At 46.8% G+C, this 24,515-nt stretch overlaps 1 protein-coding gene across 1 annotated transcript in view; it reads right to left on the bottom strand.

Annotated features, from left to right (window-relative positions):
• Positions 1–24,515, bottom strand: part of OTOG (otogelin) — a 90,753-nt gene that overhangs the window by 1,281 nt on the left and 64,957 nt on the right. Inside the window, 16 exon segments of the mRNA XM_063094972.1 lie at positions 1,504–1,549; positions 2,296–2,415; positions 2,618–2,722; positions 3,510–3,688; positions 3,782–3,857; positions 4,828–4,868; positions 6,090–6,188; positions 8,932–9,033; positions 9,423–9,530; positions 9,689–9,793; positions 10,327–10,539; positions 10,748–10,942; positions 12,335–12,473; positions 12,634–12,854; positions 15,128–15,311; positions 23,967–24,056. Of these exon segments, the coding sequence (XP_062951042.1) occupies positions 1,504–1,549; positions 2,296–2,415; positions 2,618–2,722; positions 3,510–3,688; positions 3,782–3,857; positions 4,828–4,868; positions 6,090–6,188; positions 8,932–9,033; positions 9,423–9,530; positions 9,689–9,793; positions 10,327–10,539; positions 10,748–10,942; positions 12,335–12,473; positions 12,634–12,854; positions 15,128–15,311; positions 23,967–24,056 (2,023 nt within the window).

Below are 24,515 nucleotides of genomic sequence, written 5' to 3'. Positions count from 1 at the left end.
ATATTCACTTTCACATCTCAATATATATTTGTAATTTTGTATTCTTTTTCTTAATGAAGGCCCCCAAATTGTATAAGCTTCAGGCCCCACAAAACTCAATGCATCCATCCTATTATATATTTTACTTGTTGTTCTGTCTCTCCCACTGAAATGTCAGCTCCTCAAGGCCTTGTCTGTGCTGTGTCTACAGTGCCTAGAACAGTGCCTGGCACAGAGCTGGTTCTCAATGAATACGTGCCCAGTGCGTGGACTCGCTCTAGAAAAAAGGGAGCCTACCAAAAGTGCGGTGGAATCTTTTCTTCTGGTCTCTGGGCCTCACCCCAGAGGCTTCCTATCACACCAGCTAGATGGCTCCTGGCCAGAGCTAGGTCCACTTTTTCCTCCCTCTGTGCTCCCACAAGGCAGGAGAATCAGAATCAAGGGCTGTCCTGGCTGTGGCCCTCTGGCTGAGTGACCAGACTAGTTGAGTGACCAGCGGGAGTAAAGCGGTGGTGGCATTGGACATTTGTGAGCGCCAGGTGAGTGGGCACTGCTGAAGCACTCCCATGCAAGCCCAGGGGATGCAGCTCTCTACCCAGCATGCACTGTGGGCTAAATGGCCTTTGCCAGAGGCAGGGAGCAGGGGACCTCCCCCACCCCCACCCCCAGAGCTCAGGGCCACCTAGCAGAAGGGACATTGTTGGAAATAGCAATGCGGCTGCCTGCCTCCAGTCCAGTGGGCTTCCGAGAGGAGTACCTGGGTGGCAGTGGACACTAACCCGTGGAGGAGAGGCAGAGCTAACGGGGACCACAGGAAACAGGGTCCCCGGGGAACCTGGGGAGAGGGACATGGGTCGCAAGTCACACGGGACATTCAGGAAACGTGAAATTGTGTGTCAGGGATCAGCCAATGAGGACTTGAGCCCAGCTTCTTCAGAATATGTGATGTCAACAAAAAAGGACCCAAAATTCTGCAGTCCTCTGAGGACGGGGTCTGAGTACCCTAGGAGGAGGGTAGGTACATGGGCATAGGTCCTGAGGCTGGTTGGGGGCTGCAGGTGCTTGGTGTTCAGAGCTTCAGGAGCCAGGTATAAAGACAGATGTACAGACTTCTCACTCAGATTCAGTCAGGGACACTGGAGGCCTGGATCCCACCAGGAGCACCTCCAAGACCAGGGCTCCTAACCTCAAGGGAGAATACATGTGGGGGGCATCTGGGCTGGGGGTATCAGCAGGGACAGGAGGAGGCAGAGTGACTAGTGAGCTACTGGCCTCCTGAATGTAATGTCCTCTGTCTCCAACAAGAAGAAGAGGCCTTGTACTGGGACAAGGACATAAGCATGGCCTCTGGCCATCTGCATATTTGTGTCAGTGTCATGAGCCTCATGGTGGGGGGTTATCCCAACATCTATTCACACCTGAAGAGCTTCTGTCATAGGTGCCAGGCCAGGAACCCAGCCTCTGAGCTCTGACATGACACCCGGTCCCCCCGCCAGAGTCCCTTGCTCCCCCATGCTCACTCACATGTCCTGCAGCACCCTTCCAAGGAAGGCACCACCGAGCCCCCAACCTGAAGAAAGAGGAGGGAACGGTGGGTGGGGAGACCCCTGTCCCAGACCAGGAGTCAAGATATCAGCAAGATTCCATACAAAATTCCAGAAGATCCCACAAGATCCTAGTATGTGAGTACATGTGTGATCTTGCATGTGTGAGTGTATGTATGAGTATCATCAGGGGTGTGTATGTATTCGTTTTCTAGGGAAGTCAGAAATCCTCAAAGGTCCAATTTTAATATCAGGAACTTTAACATTCAGCAATAACCCAAACTCTCCAAGAAATCCTTTTCCTCGAGGTGTGCCTATACTGAAAGCTATCTGTGCTAGTGCTGGACACTGTCAGCCCTTTCACAGACTGAACTATGGGTGGGAGCAAGAACGTGCCCATGTGAGTGCCTCGGGGTGTGATGGTGCATGGTGTGTGCACTGGCATGCTGAGTGTGCTACTGTCCCTGTGCAGTGTGTGGTGTGTGAGTGGCCAACTGCCTGTGCTGGTTTCTGTACGAGTGTGCCTAGCACATGTGACAGTGTGTGTTTGCATGCATCAGTGTGTGGCTGTGCAATGTGGGAGGATGCGGGTGTGATGTGGTCAGAGAAAAAATGCATGGAGAGACGTGGATTTAGGGTGGCAGTGCAGGCTCCAGCGAACCCCTCTTCTGATGCCCCTGCACATAATACCCCAGTCCTGCCCCCAACGCCACCAGTGACACAGCCAATGCCCTTGGCCTAAGGCCACACCGCAAGAAGAGGAGGCACTGACCTTGGCACACTCGGTCTCGTTGAGCGGTGGGCAGCTTATGGGTGAGCGGACAAGCACGGTGCCCAGGGGAGTGCTGCTGCAGTGGTGGCGGGCACAGTCTGTGATCCAGGATGCACCGGGCTGGAGGACACAGGAGAGAGCGATGGGGCTTGTCGCCAGATGGAGCTAATGGGAATAGCCCCCAAAACAAGTGCAGCCCAGGACCTGGCACTGTCCAGGACCCCGTCTGCACCCAGCCCTGGCCTGGGAGCCAGAGCGAGTCCTGGTCCTAGGGTCCCTTTCTGGGACACCTCCCCAGGGGGGCAGTCAGGGCAATGCTTACCAAGAACAGGGAGGTAGTGCCATTGGGGAAGCTGAAGAGGCAGGACACATTCCTGCAGGAGCCACAGCAGGCCGCCAGGTCCCGTGGGTGCTCATACTCCTGGTTCTGCAGGCCAGGGCAGGGCGGGCCTCAGCTAGGTGCCCACCTCACCCTCCGCTCTCCACTGTCTGCTTGTTTCCGAGCGAGCCCAGTGCCCAAGAAAGGCCCCCTGGAGGTGCTTGGGAAGAGGAACTCCAGGCTTCTTCCATCTCAGACAGGCAGGTCATCCTTAAGTGGACCTTATGCCTCCCTCACTGCCATCCCTAGACCCAGCCCCAGTGGACAAAGAGCATTTCCACCCTCCCAGAGGCAGCATTTCTGCTAACTACAGGTGCTTGTTTTGGTTCCAGATGGACCTCAATTGAGTTGACTTTCAACAAATGATGGACCCTCCCTAAACCCCAGTTTTCTCATCTGAGAAATGGGTATAACTCTAACCCCTTTTATTCAACTAACACTTACTTAGCCCTCACTAGAAGCCAGTTGCTTTCCTAGGTACTCGGCATGTACAAGTGCTCAACAAATGGCAGTGACACAAACATGAGCCAAAAGGCTGAGGAGTGTGCCCGGCATTCAGTAGGTGCTCAATACATGTGTTTTCTCTCTGTCACATGCCCACCCCTGCCAGGCCTTACACCTGTCTCTTTGCTCTTGGTGTTGCCCTCCTGGCCTCTCCTAGCCCAGCCCCTCTCCCGGCACTTCCTGCAGAAGCTTCCGAGGATCCCTCTGATGCCCTCTTTAGCCTTGTCTAGGGGCTTCGGGAAGGCTGCAAGCCCCTCTGTTCCTGGAGCACAAGGGCCTTCCAGGCTAGCCCTCCCTGACCCCCACTCTCCCCGCCCTGCACGCTCCCTACCGCCTCGCAGTGGACGTCGCACAGCACGGAGGTGGTGTTGATCTGGTAGAAGCTGGTGAGGGGGTCGAGCACGTCGGTGCAGCGGGAGGTGTGGCACACACCGTCCGCCGAGAGCTCCACCACCGTCTGGCCCGGCTGCATCACCCCCAGCTCACGGCTCAGACACACGGGGGCCTTCACTGGATGAGCGTGCAGGGTGGTGACAGTCTAAAGCCCAGCCCACCACGGCCGCCCAGCCCGGCTGCACCCCAGGCCTTCCCTGCCCCACTCACCGCACTCGTACTTGGCGCAGCCACACACATTCTCCACGCTGTGCATGAACTCCTCGTCCAGCTGCGACTTCTCCCACTGGGTGGGGAAGAGGCTGTCAGCACCCCGGGATGGGGGGCTCAGCCGCACCCCCAGGAGCAGTCTGCCACCTGGACCCCTCTATGTCAGTTGCCTCCCTGCAGTGGATGGGGAGCAGGCTGGCGGGCCCGAGTGCCCATGGCACCCTGGAAGTTCAGTCACCTCCCGCCAAGAGAGAAATGCCCAGTGTGGCTCCCAAGCCTCCCACGGAGGAGGGCTCCCCAGCGTCCTCCCCTCCACGGCGAGGGACCTTTGCACAGAGGCCAGCCCTGAGCCCCGCTTGGCTCGGCTCACAACACTTCCCTTCTTTTTTCACCAGTTTCGGGACGGGGGACAAAATGAGAGGAAATGTGTGCTGGGAGGTAGGGACATATAATCCAGAAGATGACATAAGCATAACTGCACATTTCTTAAGGTATTTTCACTTTTCTCCGTGGCTGTGCAGCCTGGTGGTTAATGGCATGGTCTCTGGAGACAGATTTCCTGGGATCCAATCCTGACTCTGTGATTTACTAGCTCCATGGCCTTAACCTTCCTTGTTTGTATAGTTGAGATAATCACAGAATCAACTTTTGGGGGTTGAGAATTAATACAGTAATGCACATAAAAGGCCTAGGAAAGTTCCTGGCATGTAGTGAGCTCTCAATACACATTAGCTACTGTCATGGTTGTCATGGTCGCCATCGCGATCCTCACCATCTCCACCGTCACCACCATCAGGACCCTCACCACCTTCTTCATCTTCACTGTACTCAACCCTCAGCACAACTCTGAAGCACGATCACACCCTCTTTACCAAGGAGGGCACTGTGCCCGGAAGCCAGTGGCAGAGCTTGGGACAAGAATGCTGACTTGCAATCTAGGGCCTTTTGCACCAGATTAAAGGAGTAGGGACTCCAGGGGAGGGGACAGGGAGGAAAGGAAAAGGAGGGCAGACCAAGGAGGATGGGGAGGAGCAGGGTCTCCATACCAGATGGCAGCGGGGCACCGGAATTGTGTCACAGTCACACTCTGAAAGACAGGAGTGGGCAGGACCCACCTCACCAGGGCTGCGCAGGTGGAAGTCCCCTGGGCCTCCCAGACCCCTCCCCACAGGCAGCGCTTCTCCTTTGGCACAGCCCCCACTGCAGCCCCAGCCCAGGGCAGGGGTGGGGAGAGGCCCAAATCTCAGCCTCCCTCCATCCCCACGTGGGGCTGCCGTTCCTCTAGGTGGGCAGGTGGGCAATGACGGGTCCTGAACTCCAAACTCCCCACTGGGTATGGAGTGAGGACAAACAGGCAGAGGGACCAAGAACAGGTTTGCTTTTGTTGCCTGGGGTTCATCCCTCCCCCTCATCTGGAGCCCACTCTAGAGCAGAGGTGGGACCTCTCCAGGAATAAACATGGCATGGGCAGAACTTCTACCATCCTGCATTTCCCAAGTACATGTTCCAGCAAGCTCAGCTTCACCACTCCCAGCCTTTACCCATGAGCAGGCCAGTTCTAAGTGGCGAGGGGGCTGCCTGCCAGCACTGACTTCAGGGACGCGCCAGCCTAACCTCAAGGATTGGGAGCTCCAGGTCAGAATGGATGCATTCATTCATGCAACAAATAGTTTTAGCACATGCTGAGCTTTTTTGCTGTGCTCTGGAGACAAAGTCATGAATAACACAGACTAAAAATCCCTGCCCTCATGAAGTTTACATTCTAGTGAGGCCTGGAAAAAGACCGGCAAACTATCCAGAGGCAAAATAGAGTTTCTCAACTCTTTTTGAATAACATTTTTATATCAAGTTCTCTGACTTTCATTACTGATCGCTGATTCTCACACCTGCCTCCCAAAAGGATGTGAGGTGAATTTTAACAAAAGTTATGTGAACTATCAGCCAGTTGCAATAAAGATGTTTTAAGATGGAAAAGCTTTTAGGAATGGGGGATTGCTTTATTTCTTCCTTTATCCTGGAAAGATAAAGACGTAAGCTAAATGCTCAGCACTCAGAAAGCGATGCAGGAGGACGGAGGTGATTTTGGTGGCTTCCCAATAGAGACTCTGGAGGGGTCGGATCTGAGCCAAGTTGACAGTGGTGGGGCCCAGTTCCCCCACCCTCTCCTCAGCAGGGGCCCTGGATCTCTGCCTTGAGAAGGACATTTGTATCGTGTCAAAGTAATGGGTTACTTTCTGGTTGAAAGAGGAAAAATGTAAATATCAGATGGAGGGCCCAGGCAGTGAGCACCCTAATCCAGGGGACTTACCACAGGACTTGTAGGGACAGCAGCGGTCTGGGCTCCATACCTGCACCAGGGCAGTGCCCAGGCCACACTGCACTTGGGGACAGCGGAAGCTCTCGCACACTGTGGGGAAGGAAGGCAGCCGACACATCAGTTGCTGATGCCTTGCAGTGTGACTCCTTAGAAGTGCAGCACTGGCTGAGGAGGGGGCACCTCCCAGCTCCTCCCTAAGTCCCCCCAATGTCTTCAGACACCCGCCAGGACTAAAGTCCAGGGAAAGCATCAGGGCCCCTGCAGTCACCCCGTAGAGCCATTTCAGGAGGTCCTGGAGCTGCTCCTGTGAGGCATTAGTGATATGACAGTGTCAGAACTTTAAACTCATTAAACTGGGCCTCCCTCCCCTGGAGACTGTGTCATCCTAAGAGCAGTAGTCAGAGGGGAGCCAGTGACCAGGGTAAGGTCCGCCAGTGGGGAACGTTTCCCTCCGTGGAACACAACTCTTCCCACCTGTGGAAACTTCATCCCTTCGTGGCCCACCCGAGCCTGCCTGGCTTCAGCCGATGGTGCCCTCTAGGGCTCACGCTTCCTTTCTTCCCAGTCTTCAGGCTGACCTCTCTTAGTTTAGGATTCCTCAGCCATTCTCATTTATTGAGAGACCAAGGCAAGGGTGAGAAACTCCCTGGCTGCAACACTTGGGTGGAGATGGGAGGGGCAGGGCAAGGCTGGCACTGAAGGAGAGGGTCCGAAAACTGAAAGACTTAATTGATTTACTAATAAAATCATTGGCACAGGCAGGGATTATCAAGTGGTGTTCCAAAAAATTATGAGCGGGGGGAAGAAGGACATTTGCATCATGTCAAAATAATGGGTTACTTTCTGGTTAAAAGGGGGAAAACGTAAATGTAAAATGGAGGGACCAGACAGTGACTACCCTAATCCAGGGCCGACACTGACATCAGTGGCACTGGCTCAACCAGAGAGTAAGCGCCTGCTGCTGAGATGTACTATGAAGGGCGTGTACTGTGCAGCCAAATACTTCTAACTTGAATCTACCAAGCCTTAGATCTATTTTTCAGTCTGTAGGAAGCTCAGAGTGTAAAGAGACAGCTAAACAGCTCCAAGAGGAAGCAACTGGATACAGCCAGAAGGTGGGACTTTCTCCAGGTCTACTGCCCCAACTCTGCAATGTGGTGTCATGCAGAAAAGGGGCCCATGCTAGATTGCAAGAGACTTAAAACTCATAATTATAATGTGTGGTCCTGAATTGGATCCTGGATTGGAGAAGCAAGGAGAAACATAGACTGGGTATGAGATGAGTTGAAACTTATTAACAGGGAAAGTAAAGATCATTAACTGAAAAGAACAGGTAAAAAAGCATGCCCAGAATGACCTCGTTTGGGTAAAGCATAGAGTATCTGGACGGATAGTACTAAAGTGTTGACAGTGGCATATCTAGCAAGTAGGAAGATGGCATTGTCATTTTCTTGCATTTACTTGGATTCTGTACTTTCTACAATGCACATATAATGCTTGTATAATAATGAAAGTATGATGAAGATGAGGAGAAGGTGATAATACCAACAGCCTCCATTTCTGAGCCCCTACTGTGTGCCAAGGACCATTATGTACTTCACATACATCATCTCTAACCTTCAGAATGCCCCTCAAGGCAGACACTATTATCATGATTCTACAAATGAGCAGTCTTGGCTTGGCCCACACAGCTGGTAAATGGCGGAACTGGGACTCAAATCCATGACTGTCTGACTACGCCTGCGCGCCTTCCACATTATCAGCTAGCTCCTGAGAAACATGGGGAGGAACGCGAGTAGGATAGGAGGGCTGAGGAGGAGTGATGAGAGGAGCAGAAAGAGGGGAAGAGAAGGAGAAAGGGCAGTGGACTTCTAAAATCAGCTTGTGAACGCTGCGACGAGTGGCCTCTGAGGCCCCAGGGGGAGCTGCCCGTCAGCCAGTGGTCGAGTGGCTGAGTCATTTGGGGAATTCTCATAGGAGCCTACATTGTTTCCAAATTGGTTCCTGACATTGAGCCAATTAGGGTTGTCCTTGGGATGTCCTGGTGGAGGCCGCTCACCTCCAAAGCCCTGTGCAAGTGAGGGTCACCTCACATTTTTCCTACAATTGGTGTGCAGAGCAATTTTATACGTTGAGTCATACTTTGTTCATTTTCATGCTAGGTTCACTTAAAATCCATAATGCTGGATGTCCTATGCTTAATAGTTACCACTGAGGTACTATGTACATAGTACACATTATATCGAGGCACTATGAACACAGTACACACTATATCAAGGCACTATGAACACAGTACATACTATATGAACACAGTACACACTATATCAAGGTACTGTGAACACAGTACATACTATATCAAGATACTAAAACATGGTACATCGTATGTACATTGTACATACAAGTACTATGTTCTGTAAAAATATGAGAAAGGGCCTACTTTTATTTATCATCATAAAATAAAAGTGCTTCAGAGGCTTCAAAACATAGGGCCTTCAGCAGCCCCATGAGAAGGCCCTATGGTAACGCAGTGGTGAAAGGGACCCTAAAGCAAGGCCTTGGGTCAGTCAGAGAGTGAGGACTTTGCATCAATGCTGGGGGTACTGGAGGGACCTAAGCATTTGCCCTTCAACCCAGGCCTCCCTCTGGCCTCCATGGAGTGGACAGTTCCCACAGCCTGGCCCAGCTTCTTCGGGTGGGGCCTGCCCTCATCATGGCTGCAGCTGCGCCACCCTTTGGAGCTGGGGGTGAGGACTTTGTGAAGGGGCCCCATGCGCATATAAAGGTCCTGGAGCCCCTCCCCACATGGCCCACCATGTGCCCAGCCAGGACTCACCACACTGGTACAGAGGGCAGCAGAGCTCTGTAGTGTTCCTGTGCACAGTGAGCACTTCCCCTTCCTGACACTCAGGGATGGTATCTGGACAATCGCCACAGGCTGAGTGGGGAGAGGGGCCACCACTGTCACAGCAGCCCCCCTCACAGGGGAGTGGTACAGAGCAGGCCACTGGGGGTGCTTGGGTGTGGGATACCTCAACAACCCATTTCATAATCTTATCTGAACTGCCCTGGAACCAGAATCTGGAAGCTCTCCCTCACGACCACCTGACGTCTTACACTGAACAAGCGCCAATGTCCTCATGCTCAGTGATCTAGGGGGCGATGCGGGGTTGGCTGCTCTTCCTCCTACACTGCTTTCTGGACAGTGAGCTCACCCTTCTCCCTATGCCCACCCCACCTGATGACCCCTAGCTTCTCCTCCCAGCCACCCAAAGAAGCAGGCATGAGGAAGGGGCTGGCTGCAAGCCAGATGGCCTGTCTACCCACTGCAGAAGTAGGAGGTGCAGCACGAGTCCCCCAGGCGGCCCGTGATCAGGGTCTGGTCCTGGCGGCAGCTGGGGAGCTGCTCTGCTTCACACAGATCTGGGTCACACTCTGGGGAGAAGAGACAGTTTAGATGCTGGGAATAGAGATTGCCTGGCCACCCATCCTGGCATTGCCCTAATCTCCAGCCAGAACCCAGTCCTCAGCACCTAAACTCCTCCACCCGCCTCAGGCCATATCCCAATCTCCCCGCCCCCTGGGCCTCTCACCACAGCTGTAGCTGGGGCAGCAGGAGTCCTCCTGGAAGTGGGTGAGGAGCCGGTGGCCTGGGCGGCAGGTAGGGGCGAGGCCCTCACACAGAGTCTGGTTACACACTGGCCCAGAGGCCATAGGACCTGTCACCTGGAGGTCGGGACATCCCCACCTCCAGCACTGCCCAATCCCTGGACACTTGGCCCCCATCACTCCCCCCAGCTCCAGGACCCATACTCCTGGAAGGGGCCTCTGCAGGTCAAGCAGGGTCCAGGACCAGGATGGAAGAGTAGTAAGAGCTAATGTTCCTCAAGATGTGCCATGTGCACCAGCTGCTGTTCCAAACCAGTATTAAAGCATGTGATTGTCAGAGCAATCCAAGGTGGGTACTACTATCAGCCTCATGTTGCAGGAGAATCTGCCAAGGCACAGAGGATATAAGATTTGCCTGAGGTTGTAAGGCTGTATAGGTGGTGGAGGAAGAGTCAACCAGGCTCCTGCCCCTCAGGCAGGGTTCTCCACTCCCCCAGCTCACCCCCCACGAGATGCTCTAATTTTCCCAGGCCTTGTCCTATCCATCAAGGTTGATGGGTAGGACTGGAGCTTTTTAACCGTCTTACAGTTTAGGTCCAGCGAAGTGAAGGGCGGGACTCACCGCAAACAGTCCCCAGGCAGCAGGGGTCCTCAGTGGGCAGCAGCAGGGCCACCTCCCCAAAGCGCGGGCAGCTCTCAGGACGGGGGCCTGGGCAGTCCAGGTCCACCGGGACGATGGTGTCTGGGGCTTGGCACTGGTGCTGGCAGCAGCCGCTGAGGGAGCTGTTCCAGGTCTCCCCCAGGGCCCGCGGCACCCCTGTGCTGTCTGTGCAGGCTGAAGTGGGGGGCATGGCGGGGTGCAAGGGACTGAGAAATTGGGGGAGACCCAGACTGCCCCAGGCTAGACCTTCCCTGGGACACTGGCCACCTCCAAAGCAGAGCTGAAGGGACACAGAGGGACCTCGGCCATGGGCAGCAGGAGGGCAAAGGAGCCCCAGGGTGAGGCCAGCTTTGGAGGGTTGCCCAGGAGGGAAGGAACCTACCACACTTGTCCTTAGGGATGCAGAGTGTGGAGTGGCGCCGGTGCAGGATGGTGCCCTCGGAGCAGACACAGCCCTCGCCAAGCACCTGGCACTGTTCTGGGTCCAGAGGGCCCAGCATCCCATCCTGGCATGTCTTGGGGGGCTCACAGGCTGCCACACATGCCTGGTATGTGGAGTCACTGGAGCACAGGAAGGCTGCAGGGGCACAGTGGGAACACTCTAGCTCAGACCCCAGGCAGGGTTCCCCTTTGGGAATGAAAAGCAGGAAGGGGTGAGGAGGGGCTCAGAGCATCCCCAGCACCTCAGCAGGGAGGGCATAAGTTTAGAGGCCTGGCGACATCAACTTCTTCCTCAGATCTAGAGTCAGCAACGTACAACCCACAGCCCAAAGCTGGCCTGCTGGCTGTTTTCCCAAATAAAGTTGTACTGGAACACAGGCATGCCTGTTCATTAATATAGTGTCTGTGGCTGTATTTATACTACAATGGTAGAATTGAGACATTGTAACCAAGACCATACAGCCCACAAAGCCTCAAATATCTACTATCTAGCCCCTTACAGAAAAAGTTTGCCAACCCTTTGAATTAGATCAGTGTTTTCAAAATTTCTTGACAGGAAGAAGTAGATTTTACATTGTGGTCAATACACACAAGCATGTAGAACAGTTGACCTCAAACTTGATTGCAAAGAATCACTTGGTCGCATTTGAAAAACCATTGCTAGGACTCCATCCCAGATCAGTTGAATCTCTGACTGTGGGCCCAAGCATTAATACTTTTTGAAGTTCCCCAGATGATTTCAAAGGGTAGCCAGGACTGAGAATTATATCAGCCAGGCTGATATATTGAAAAAGAAATCTTTTTCATGAAATAATTCTTAATCTTTCTTGTGCAATAGTATTTTCTATGCTCTTCTATTGCATTTTTTTAATGCTGGTGCTGACCCCAAAATTGACTTCATAGCCCCTGAGTGGGGATCCACAGTTTGAAAAACGCCACTGTAGATGATTTTTGTCTTTTCCCCTTTAATCTATCATATTGTAGTTGTGGTCTTCCTGTGAGCTGTTTCCAGCCTTTCTGGATGTGTTCACATTTATATATCAAACTACTCTAGCCCAGGCCACCCCCGGCTACACCATGATTGCAAACCTAACGGGGGTGGGAGGAGGTGGATCTCATTTCCATCCTCAAGGAAGAAGGGGAGACTGAAAGAAGAGAAAGAGGAGCAAAAATTAAGAGAAGGGAACTAACATTTACAGGATGGTCACTATGTGTCGGGCACGTGTGAGGCACCATCACACATTATCTCCTACCATCTTCAAAACAACCCTGGGGAGCTACTATTACTGTCCCCATTTTATAGAAGAGAGATTCAAAGAAATTAAATAATAAATAAAACCAAAATTACTTATTACTTTAAAATATAAATTATAATAAAAAATTGATCATTAATTAATATAAAATATGTATGTATTTTTATATAATATAAAATTAAATATAAATATTAAAATATAAAATATTTTAATTTTATTAGTTAATATGAATGAATGAGCAAACCTGGGAAAGAGACCCCCTGTCCCCCACTCACGGCAGTAGTCGGAGCGCCGCCATTCGATGCACACGTGGAACTTGTGGCACATAGCCACGTACACGGTCAGTGCCACACAGGGCTGCTGCACGTACTTGGTGTCCCGGATCCACAGCTCACAGAACGATTCAGGGGGGACCTGGGCATGTGCGTCAGGCAGTGCTGCCTACCCTGAAGCCCTACATCCCAGGATCCAGCTCCTCCCTGCCCTGCCTGGGGAACAAGGAGCCTCTGCAGGTAGGTACTGCCCTCCCCAACCCAGGAGGTCTCCCTAACACTGGGCCCCAGTTGGTACATACGAAGTGGTGGCAGGCACTGAAGGTACGGTTGGACACCATGCGAAGGCAGGGCGAGCAGTCAGCCGTAGTGCAGCTATCTGGGCGGAAGCGTGTCTGGCCCACAGAGGTCAGGGAGCTGGGCACCTGCCAGCTGTCCAGAAAGGGAGCAGGGTCCTTGGCCTCGCCCACCACAGAGCCATCCTTCAGGGTGAGGTCATTGGCTACGTCTCCATCACAGATACCTGAAAGGGGTAGAATTATCTCAATAGTCACAATAATCACTACCATTCCCAGGTCCCCACTCTCACTTTGTGTACTTGTCACAACAATTCTTTCAGGACAGCATTACTATTAGCTCCATTTAATAGATAAGAAAATGAGGCACAGAGAAGCTAGGAAACCTGCTGTGTAAGAAAACATCTTTGTTCTTAGAAAATACACATCAAAGTATTTAGGGATAAAGGGATACAATATCTTGAGCTTACACTCAAATGATTTAGAAAAAATGTGTGTATGTAAATTACATTTGCATACACGGAGAGAAAGAGACAGAGAAGCTAATGGGGCAAAATGTGAATAATTGGTAAATCTGGGTAAAAGGTATATGGGAATTCCTTACACTCTTTTTGCAACTTCTAAGTTTGACATTACATCAAAATAGAAAGGTACCCCCAAAAACCTGCTTTAGCAGAGATTGCTAGCTAGTTATACCACCTGCTTGCTCTTCCTGGCAGATGGTCGGCCTATTTTTCCCAGCCTCCCTTGCAGCTGGGTGAGACTGTGTAACCCAGTCCCAGCCAATGGAATGTGAATGAAGGTGATGGACACCACTTCCAGGCCTGGTCTGTAAAAACTTCCCAATTGTCTTCTCTTCTGGAAGCTCATGTTGAAAAATGGCAGAGCCACAGGGTGGAAGGAATCTGGGTCTCTGAATGATCACTAATCACGTGGGACTTTTCATGTGCAAGAAATGAACTTGTGCTGTGTTGAGGCACTGAGGTGGGGTCAGGGCTTCAGCTTCTCTGTTGCAGCTTCTAGTGTGATCTGAACTTCCAGCTTCCTCTCTCATACACCGTCTACGTAGTCTAGGCTCCAGACACTCACTTCCCTGCCCATGTCTTCCTGAAATGCTTTCTCAGATGTCCTTCCTTCAAGGACACCTCGGATGCACCCGACCACGACCTTTCTAATTCTGTATAACAGTTACTAGTTTGCAGGTTTGTCTTTCACAAAAGATTTTAGCTCTCTGAGTGCAAAGACTCATTTTCCTTTAGATTCTCATTTATCTCAGCATTCCCCTAGCAGGGTGCCCTGAATATCAAGTGTTAGTTCAAATAAAATTGGAGATATGAGTGATCTGACTTCTACTCTGACACCTCCAACCACTATTTGAGGAGCATAAAGCATGTTTTAAAGCAAAGCTCTCAGATTTTAATAGTCCCAATGGACATGTTTTGGGTCTTGGCTTTGAGTCACTACGGGGTGTCACAAAGGTATCCTAGGGAGGAGCTGGTTCACCAGGCTACTGCTGACCACAGTGCTCTTTGCCAGGGATGAACAAAGTAGAAGCAAGAAATGGTGAGAAAAGGATGGCAGTGATGGTGGGTGAGTGTGTGTAAGGAGAGGTGTTTCTGTCAGTAAGAATGGAAGCTCCATAACACAGATTTTGTCTGTTTTGCTCACTGTTATGTCCCTGGTGATGGGTACATAGTAAGTATGTGTTGCACAAAGGAAAGAATGAGCATGGAGCAGACCCACATGTGTTAGCACATGTGTAGAGGCATGAATACTGGGACATGAGTGTGAATGAACACAATGGGTGCAGGTGGAGAATGGAAGGCATGCATGTGTGTGTGTGTGTAAGTGTTCCTATATCACCCATCATCATGACCATGATAGCCTGTCATTGAGTGCCGCAAGGGTGCCCATGAGGTTGTGCCCCTGCAAGGAGTAGCAGCCCACACCCAGACTCCTCCTGCATCCCTTTTTCTTATCAAAATACATCCCATTCCTTAGAGCATGCTCTCTGCAATCATGCTATGGCGTGAAGAGCACTAGTTCTGTGAGTTGTGGCAGCTCTGCTGTGTGACCTTAGGCAAGCCATTTAACCTCTCTGAGCCCCCTTTCTTGTTTATTTCAATGGGAATAAATGGCCACCTCTCAGGGCTTTTGTGTAAATGGCCTGGAATAAGTGAGATCATAGTGTAGAAGTGCTTTGTGAAGTGCCCAGACGCATGCAGATGGAAAGGATTATCTGGCATTAGGAGGCTGTCAGGCAAACTGACAGACAATCCTGGCTGAAATGACAACTGGTTGAGGCCAGAGCCCTGCACCATCTCCCTGCTGGCAACTTCAACCCCAAATATAGGACATTAGGTCTCCCAGATGTGGCAGCTCTGCTGATCCTACCTCTGGCCTGGTACCCTGTCCCAGCCCTTCCTGGTCCAAAACCTGTGTCTGGGGGAGGAGGTGGACCTGGGAAACATCCCTTCCCCCCAGCTGGGTCCCATCTCACCACACAGGCCATGGCCCTGGGCCTTGCTGGCTTTGCTGGCTTCCAGGATCATGAGTCCCGAGCTATGGAGCCACTGGATCTGTATAGGTGAGGGTGTCCGGATCACGTACATGTGGCCTGTGTCCTCAACTCTGAACCCATACCTGCTCACAGGTGGCCACACAGGCTGTGAGTCCACAGTCACCTTGGGGAGGAGGGGTTCCGTGTGAGCACAGCTTGTCTGTCCATCCACTCATCCATCTGTCCATTATCTGACAAAGATTTATTAGGCACCTGCTATGTGCCCGGCTCTATTTCAGGCACATACAACCAAGACATAGACCAAGGTGGCATGGAGGATTCTGAAAATATTTTTATAAGAAAAAAACAATGAAACAAGAAATGCAGCAGCAGAAGGAAGGCTGCATCTCAATGCCCCCAAACACAAATCCTGAGCCCTCCCAATCACTCTCTTCTTTCCTGATTCTGCTCAGGTCATTTCTTCTGGGAGATTTTCTCTAAATTCCATATCTTGGGGTTAGGCACCCCTCCTTTGGGGTCTCCTCATCTCTGTGCTGATTATTATGACAGAATCTATTTGTTCCCTCATCAATATCCCCAGTGGACTGTGAGTTTCTTAAGGGCAGAAACTCTGTCTAATTCATCTTTGAATCCCCAGCATCTGCCTTTGGGCCTGACATAAATTGGGGGCTTAATCAACATTTATTAAATATGCAACACAGCCTAATATTCACAAACACTTTAAATCCAAAGCTACAACTTCTACTACATATTGACAAGGTTAAATTCAGATGTATCACGGATTATTAGTTTTATGCTGTAAAAATGGGAGATTAAAATACTAAGATTTAAAAATATCTGTTATGACTTTATCTCCTCCCTTCAAGAATAGATTGTTTTATTAGTCACTTTGCAAATTATCCAGTACGTGAACTACTGTATTGGAGTAGAAAGAGCCCCAGCCCAGGAGTCAGAAAACTTTGTGACCTTGGGAAATCCCTAGCTCCCTCACAGTCTGAGCCTTCTCATTTGCACAGATAGGGTCTTGGGCTCCGTGATCCATGAGTGCTCTCCAAGTTCTGGGAGTGAATATCCATACCTGAAGCCCAGAAAGCCTCACCTGTATTCACGGGATTCCAAGTCCAAGTAAGGACAAAGGACAAAAGTTCCAAAACTAAGTACTTGGACTTCTACTTCTGACCAAGATCGAATAATTGGGACTGGATTTGCCCCCTTAAACAATCAAAAAACTGGACAAAATATATGAAACAACAGTTTTCCAACATTGAAGAGTTGGTAGTGCAGAAGAGTGATCCCCAAAAAGAAGGAAACAATGAGGTGAACCTTATGATTGCCCAAGATTAATGCTTAGAGAGTTTCTAGGCCACAGCGCAGGGAGGAGGAACCCAGGCAGAGCCTGGTTGTCTCCCTGAGTATATAAGGCAAGAGCCGGGTGCTCACAGAGGCCCAGATAGCTAGAGTTTGTAGGTCAGAATACTAAAGAGAAGAGAGCTGGAGATGGGTGGGGGGTGGGGGAGCGTGAAGAATGCGCTCTGAAGCTTTGCAGTCCTCTGACCCTGTCCTGACCTTATCCTGAGTTTTCAGCTGAATATTGATCAGTGTAAGCAGATGAGAAAATTACCTGAGGCTAGGGAAAGAACCACCTGAAATGAACAGAAAGAAAGGTCCTCAGAGCTAACACAGGGCTGGGAATAGCTGGAGTTACCACTAGATAGAATAGAAAAACCTCGTAAACATAGGGTATACAATAGTTTATGAAGAAGGGTATTGCTTCATTAGTGAGGAATCAGTATGTAGAATGAATATGAAGAAAAATATTACACTTAGAATAAAGGCTTCCCTGGGTTTACCTAACAAAGCTTAAAGGCAAGGCTCAAGAAGATCAAACTGTTTCCAAGTAGCATAACTGCTACAAAATTCAAAAATATTTTTAAAAAATAAAATGAAAGTATATCCAGAAACCAACATGGCAAAACTCACAATGTCTGGAATCCAATAAAAAATTGTCAGGCATGTAAAAAATCAGGAAAATACAATCCATAATGAAAGAAAAAAAAATGTTTCAGAACAACCCAGAAATGCCATATATGTTACAATTGGTACACAAGGACACATAAAAAATTATTATAACTATATTCCATATGTTCAAGAAAGTGGAAAAAAGGGTCTGGCCCGTGGCTCACTTGGGAGTGTGGTGCTGATAACACCAAGGCCAAGGGTTCGGATCACTATATAGGGATGGCTGATTAGCTCACTTGCGAGAGCGTGGTGCTGACAACACCAAGTCAAGGGTTGAGATCCTTTTACTGGTCATCTTTAAAAAAAAAAAAAAAAAAAGGAAAGTAGAAAAAGGCAAAAGAATGTTAATGTAAGATGTGGAAAATATCAAAAAGACCCAATTCAAACTTCTAGAGATGAAAAACAATGTCTAAATTGAAAAATATCCTGGATGGGATTAATAGATGTTCAGACACTGTGGATGAAAAGCATAATGAATTTGAAGACAGAGTAATAGATGCTATCCAAAATGAAGCATGGAAAGAAAAAAGACTGAAAAAAATGATGAACAGAGCTTCAGTGATCTGTGGGAAAACTTCAAGTGTCCTAATATACATGTAATTAGAATCCCCAAAAGAGAAATGAATTACAAGGCATTTCATAACCAAATTGCTTAAAAACAGTGATAGAACAAAAATCATAAAAGCAGCCAGAGGAAAAAAGACACATTATGTACAGAGGAACAAAGATAAGAATGACATGACATAACACAAAATGACTTCAAATTATACTACAAAGCTATAGTAACCAAAACAACATGGTACTGGCATAAAAATAGACATTCAGACAAATGGAACAGGATAGAGAACCCAGAAATCAACCCACATATTTACAGCCAACTGATCTTTGACAAAGGCAACAATGTTCATACATTGGGGAAAAGACTGCTGCTTCAATAAATGGTACTTGGAAAACTGGATATCCATAAGTAGAATAATGAAACTAGACCCGTTCTTCTCATCATTTATCAAAGTCAACTCAAAATGGACTAAAGACTTAAATATAAGATGTGAAACTATAAAACTCCTTAAAAAAAACATAGAGAAAACACTTCAAGAAGTAGTACTGGGCAAAGATTTTATGAATAAGATCCCAAAAGCAAAGGCAACAAAAGAAAAAAATAAACAAATGGGAGTATACCTAACTAAAAAGCTTCTTCACAGCAAAAGAAACAATTAACAGAGCAAAAAGTAAACCTACAGAATGGGAGAAAATATCTGCAAACTATGCATCTGACAAGGGATTAATATCCAGAATATACAAGGAACTCAAACAACTTAACAGCAAAAAAATAAGTAACCCAATTTAAAAATGGGCAGAGGAGCTAAAGAGGCATTTCTTAAAGGAAGATATACAAATGGCCAACAGACACATGAAAAAATGCTCAACCTCATTAAGCATCAGAGAAATGCAAAGCAAAACCACACTGAGATAGCATCTCACGTCAGTTAGACTGGCTCCTATCAGAAAAACAGAGAATAACAAATGCTAGTGAGTATGCAGAGAAAAGGGAATCCTCCTACACTGTTGGTGGGGCTGTAAATTAGTGCAGCCATTATGGAAAACAGTATGGAGGTTCCTCAAACAACTCAGATAGAATTGCCATATGATCCAGCAATCCCACTTCTGGGTATATACCTGAAGGAATGGAAATCATCATGTTAGAGAGATAGCTGCACTCCCATGTTCATTGCAGCTCTATTTACAATAGATAGCCAAGAATTGGAACCAACTTGGTCCATTGATGGATGACTGAATAAGGAAAATGTGGTGTATATATACATAATGGAATACTACTCTGCCATAAAAAAGAATGAAAGTCTGCCATTTGCAGCTGCATGGATGAACTTAGAGAAAATTATGTTAAGTGAAATAAGCCAGGCACAGAAAGAGAAATACCACATGTCCTCACTTATAAGTTGGAGCTAAACAAAACAAAACAAAACAAAACAAAAACAAATAAATTTTGAAAAGAGAGAAAGATGCAACTGTCACAATAATTCATTGAACTTTCAAAAGGAGAGAACAGAACTGAGACGTCCAGAGGTAGGAAAGGGGGAGGGGGAGAGGAGCTAGCTAGAAACTGGTAAGGGGCCACAAAAAATGAGTCTATTGTGTAATGTTGCATATACTAATTGTCTTGATTTGAACATCACATACTGCACACAGGTATGGGTAGTCAATGCTGTACCCCACATATATGCACCATCAATTATATTTCAATAATAATAATAAAAGATAAGAATTACAGCAGATTTCTTATAAGAAATAAGCAAGGCAAAAGATAATGGAACTTCATAGCAACACTATTCACAATAGCCAAAATGTGGAAACAGCCCAAATGACCATTAATGGATGAATGGATAAACAAATTGTGGTACATACGTACAATGGAATATTATTCAGTCATAAAAATGAATGAAGTGCCAATACATATTACAATATGGATGAACCTCAAAAACAATGAGGCTAAGTGAAAGAAGCCAGACACAAATATTATATGACTCCATTTATATAAAATATCCAGAATGAGTAAATCCATAGACAGAATTCAGATTGATGGTTGACAGGGATTGGGGTCAGAGATGAATAGGGAGCAATTGCTTAAGGGGGATGGGTTTTGGGTAAAAATGTTTTGGAACTAGGGAGGTGGTGGCTGCACAACATTGTGAATGTACTGAATGCCACTGAATTGTCCACTTTAAAACGTTTACTTTTATGTTATGTCAACTTCACCTCGATTTTAAAAAGACAGGAAGCAAAATCTTTATTGAAAGAAAAAAAACAACCTATAGTTCTATACCCAGTGAAAATATTTTTTTTAAATGGTGAGATCAAGACTTTCAGACATACCAGCAGACCAGTACTATAAGAGTGTTAAAGTAAGTCCTTCAAGGAGAAGAAAAATGGTATCAGATAAAAATCCAGATTTATGTAAAGGATAGAGAGCACCATAAATGGTAAACACATAGCTAAATACAAATTTTTCTTGTTTTAAAATCACTTTAGAAGATAATTGACTGCTTAAGGAAAAATAATAACAACGCACTATAAAGTTTATAACAAATGTAGAAGTAAAATGTATAACAACAATAGCACAAGGGCTGGGAGAGAAGAAATGGAAATGTACCGTCATAAAGGTCTTATGCTATATGCAATGCGACATAACGTTACTTGAAGCTAGACTGTGACAGGTTAATATTATATGCTATAATCCCTAAAGCAATCACCAAAATAGAAAAAAAAGGGGGGGGGTATAGATAGTAATCCAACATAGGAAATGCAATGAAATAATTTAAAATAATCTAAAAGAAGGTCGGAAAAAAAGAGAAAAGGGAACGAAGAACAGATAGAAGAAAGAGAAAACAAACAGCAACACAATATATATAAACCGAACCATATCTTATTTTTAAAATTTTTTTACTTTTTGGCCAGTATGGGGATCCAAACCCTTGACCTTGGTGTTACCAACACTGCGCTCTAACCAACTGAGCTAACCGGACAGCCCAGATGACAGAAGAAACAGGTAACTAGAATAGCTCTATATTTATTAAAGAAATTGAACGTGCATTTAAAAAACCTCCCCAAAAGAAAAGCCCAGGCCCAGATGGCTTCACTGTTGAATTCTACAAAATATTTAAGGAATAAATATTACCAAGTACATACAAACTTTTCCAGAAAATTGAAAAGAGAAGAATATTTTCTAATGCTTTATATGAAGCCAGCATTACTCTGATATCAAAAATAAACTAATACGTTAAAAGAAAAGAAAATTTAGACTAATACCCACCATGAGGACAACAATATGTAAAAAGGATAATATATCCTGACCAAGTGTTTATTCCAGGAATGCATAACTGGTTCAACATTCAAAAATCAATGGAATTTATCATATAAACAATCTAAAGAAGAAAAATAATAGGATTATCTCAATGTAGATTTTTTTAAAAAGCATTAGACAAAATTCAACTTCTAGTCATGGTAATAAAACTCTCAACAAACTAGGAATAGAAAGAAATGTTCTTAACCTGATATCGGACATCTATAAAAAGACTACAGCTAACATTAGGCTTTGTAGTGAAAGACTGAATGTCTTCTCCCTAAGATCAGGTACAAGACAAGGATGTCTGCTCCCAAACCCTCTTATTCAACATCATGCTAGAGGTCCTAGCCAGTGCAATAGGCAAGAAAAATAAATAAAAACACACACATTGGAAAGGAAGAATAAAACTGTCTCCATGTGGAAAAGACATCACTGTCTATGTAGAAAAACCCAAAGAATAAAAGACCTAATAAGAGAGTTTAGCGATATTGCAAAATACGAGGTCAATATGCAAGAATCAACTGTATTTGCATATATTAGTAATGAGCAATTGGAAAGTGGGATAAAAACAACAGAATCACAATAGCACCAAACATAAAATACTAAGGGATAACTCTATCAAAATACATGCAAAATCCTTACACTAAAAACTACATGACACCAATGAAGAAAAAAATCAAATAAGAAATAGAGTGTACCATGTTTATGGATCGAATGACTCATTAATGTCAAGATTTCAGTTCTTCCCCCAAACAATTTATATATCTAATGCAATTCCAATCAAAATTCCAGCAAGATGTTTCATAGAAATTAACAAGCTGATCCTAAATTTATACGGAAAGATAAAGGAATTACAATAGCCAAAACAACTTTGAAAAAGAAAGAAGGTGGAAGACTCGAACTACCCGATTTTAAGATTTAATGAAAAGAAACAATAATCAAGACAGTATGGCATTGATGAAAGGACAAATTAATAGGACAAAATTAAAAGCCTAGAAATAATTCCAGACATTAATAGGCAATTGATTTTTGATTAAGGTGCAAAGACAACTCAATGGAGACAGGATAGTCTCTTCAACAAATGGTGCTGGAACAATTGGGTATCCATATTCAAAAAATGAATCTCGATCCGTACCTTGCACTGTTTACAAAAATTAACTTCAAATGCAACATACACCTAGAAACATTCCCTAAAACTATAAAACTTCTAGAAGGAAACATAAGAGAAAATCTTTGTGACCTTGGATTAGGCAAAGGATTGTTAGGTACAATACTAAAATCATGATTCACACAAGAGAAAATTGATAAAGTGGCCTCCATTAAAACTAAGAATTTCTGCCTTCTGAAAGACACTGGTGGGTGAATGAAAAACCATGATACAGAATGGAAGATAATATTTATTTCTGATAGAGCTCTTGTATCAAAGTATACAAAGAATTTTCAAAGCTCAATAAAACAATCTTTAAAATGCACAAAAGATTTGAACAGACACCTCACCACGGAACAAGTCTCATGTAAAATAAACCCATGAAGAAGTGCTCAACGTCATCAGTAATTTGGGAAATGCAACTTAAAACCACAATGAGGTCCTATTGCACACCTACTAGAATGACTAAACAAACAAACAAATGAACAAACTGACACTGCCAAGGGCTGGCAAGGGTTTGAAGGTACTGGAGCTCTCCTACATCAGCAGAGGGAGTGCTAAGTGCCCACTTCGGAAACAGTTGGGCAAGCATTGAAAAGTTAAATGTACCCTTACCATACAACCCAGAGATCCACTTATGGTGACTTTATCCATACAAAACCTGTATGTAAATGTCTAGAGCAGCCTTATTTGTTATTGCCCCAAACTAGAAACAACCCAACTGCCTTCTAACTGGTAAATGAATAAACTGTGCTACACCCACACAATGGAATACTATTCAATAATAAAAAGGAACAAACTACTGATGTATGCAACAACATGGATGAATCTCACCATATACTCTGGCTCGATTGAAATGACATTCTGGAACAGGCAGCACTGTCAGGACAGCAGGCAGAGGTTGGTAGGTGGGGGAGGGGTTGACAACAAAGGGTTGCGAGGCAGTGTTTGGGGTGATGAAACTTCTACATCAGGGCTGTGGTGGTGGTTACATGACTGCAGGTGTTTGTTAAAACTTGTAGAATTGCATACTAAACAGGGTGAATTTTACTGTATGTAAATTATACCTTAATTTTTTAAAATGGAAAAATAAAAAAAACTAAAGGATGAAACTCAGGGAGTAAAACCCATTGTCCTCAGCCCCCGTTCCTGAGAGCTCCACAGAGTGTGGTAGACCCTGTGTTCAGTGTTTCAGGGCAGATTCCAACAGGAAGGCTGCAGGTCTTGGCTCAGCAATGGGGGGTAGGGGTGTGGAGTCACAACTTTGGGACCTGAGGCAGACACAGATCAGTCCCTCTCGCCCACCTCTGGGGAGGGTACCCTACACAAGTGAGCTGTTGTTGGACACCCCGGGCTCCTTGATGGAGGTGGACTTAACGTAAAGCTAACAAAGCTAAAATTCAAGGCTACTCACTTCTCACTTATATAGTCCTCTGCTTGGAAGGGGCCCTGGTAATATGTTCACATGGTTATATGTTTTTGTAAAAGTTGCAAAAGTGAGATATTTTAAGCATAGTTATTAAGGCCACTGTCTCTAGCCATTCTGATTTCTTCTCTGGCACAATAAACCTCCTGGTACATTTCCTCCACTGACATTAGAATGGCCACAAACATTCTAATTAAAATAACTTCCAAATACACCTAATTTTGCATTTTTTTAACAGGGTCCCCTTCCCACCCCTGCCCCCAGTAGTGACTAAGCCTCAAAGCCCCTCCACTCCTGGACACTCTGCCTCTCTGCTGACTGCGGTGCTGCCCTGCCCTGGAGGCCAGCTCTCTGATGCACTCACCTTCCGGTTGAAGCGGTCAATGATGACCTGATGGGCCAGGTGTGTCACATTCAGCATCACCAAACAGAACGGGGGCCAGTTCAGGTGCCCCTGCAGAGAGAGCCCAGCCCTCATCAACCAGAGCCCTGTCCTGCATCCCCCTCCAGGTTGACAAGTGCAGCAAGTGTGAGCACACTCTCCCCACCCTCTCACTATGCCAGGGACACCCACTGGGTGGTGCAGATGGTGTACAAAATCCCACGGAACATCTCTGGCCCCACCTGATCTCATGCAAGCCCAGTCAAAAAAAAATCTGCATCCTTCCACTTGGCTCATAGGGTATCCCAGTAAGCAATCCCCTGCATCTGGCACCCATGACCACAGTCCACATCCTTGGAGTGGCATCCCAGCTCCTCTGCACTTCAGCGCCATTCCACATGGGCCTAAGAAGCTGGGAATACCTAAGAAGCTGGGAATAGTGCAGGCCCCAGGAGGGGCCAGGAGATGGCACGCTCCATCCACTCTTTCCCTGTGGTCACCAAGGGACCCGTCACCTGGCCTGCAGCTGGG

The sequence above is a fragment of the Cynocephalus volans genome, chromosome 4 (genome assembly GCF_027409185.1).
Source record: "Cynocephalus volans isolate mCynVol1 chromosome 4, mCynVol1.pri, whole genome shotgun sequence".
NCBI lineage: Eukaryota > Metazoa > Chordata > Mammalia > Dermoptera > Cynocephalidae > Cynocephalus > Cynocephalus volans.
This window is presented reverse-complemented; position numbering and strand designations above follow the sequence as displayed.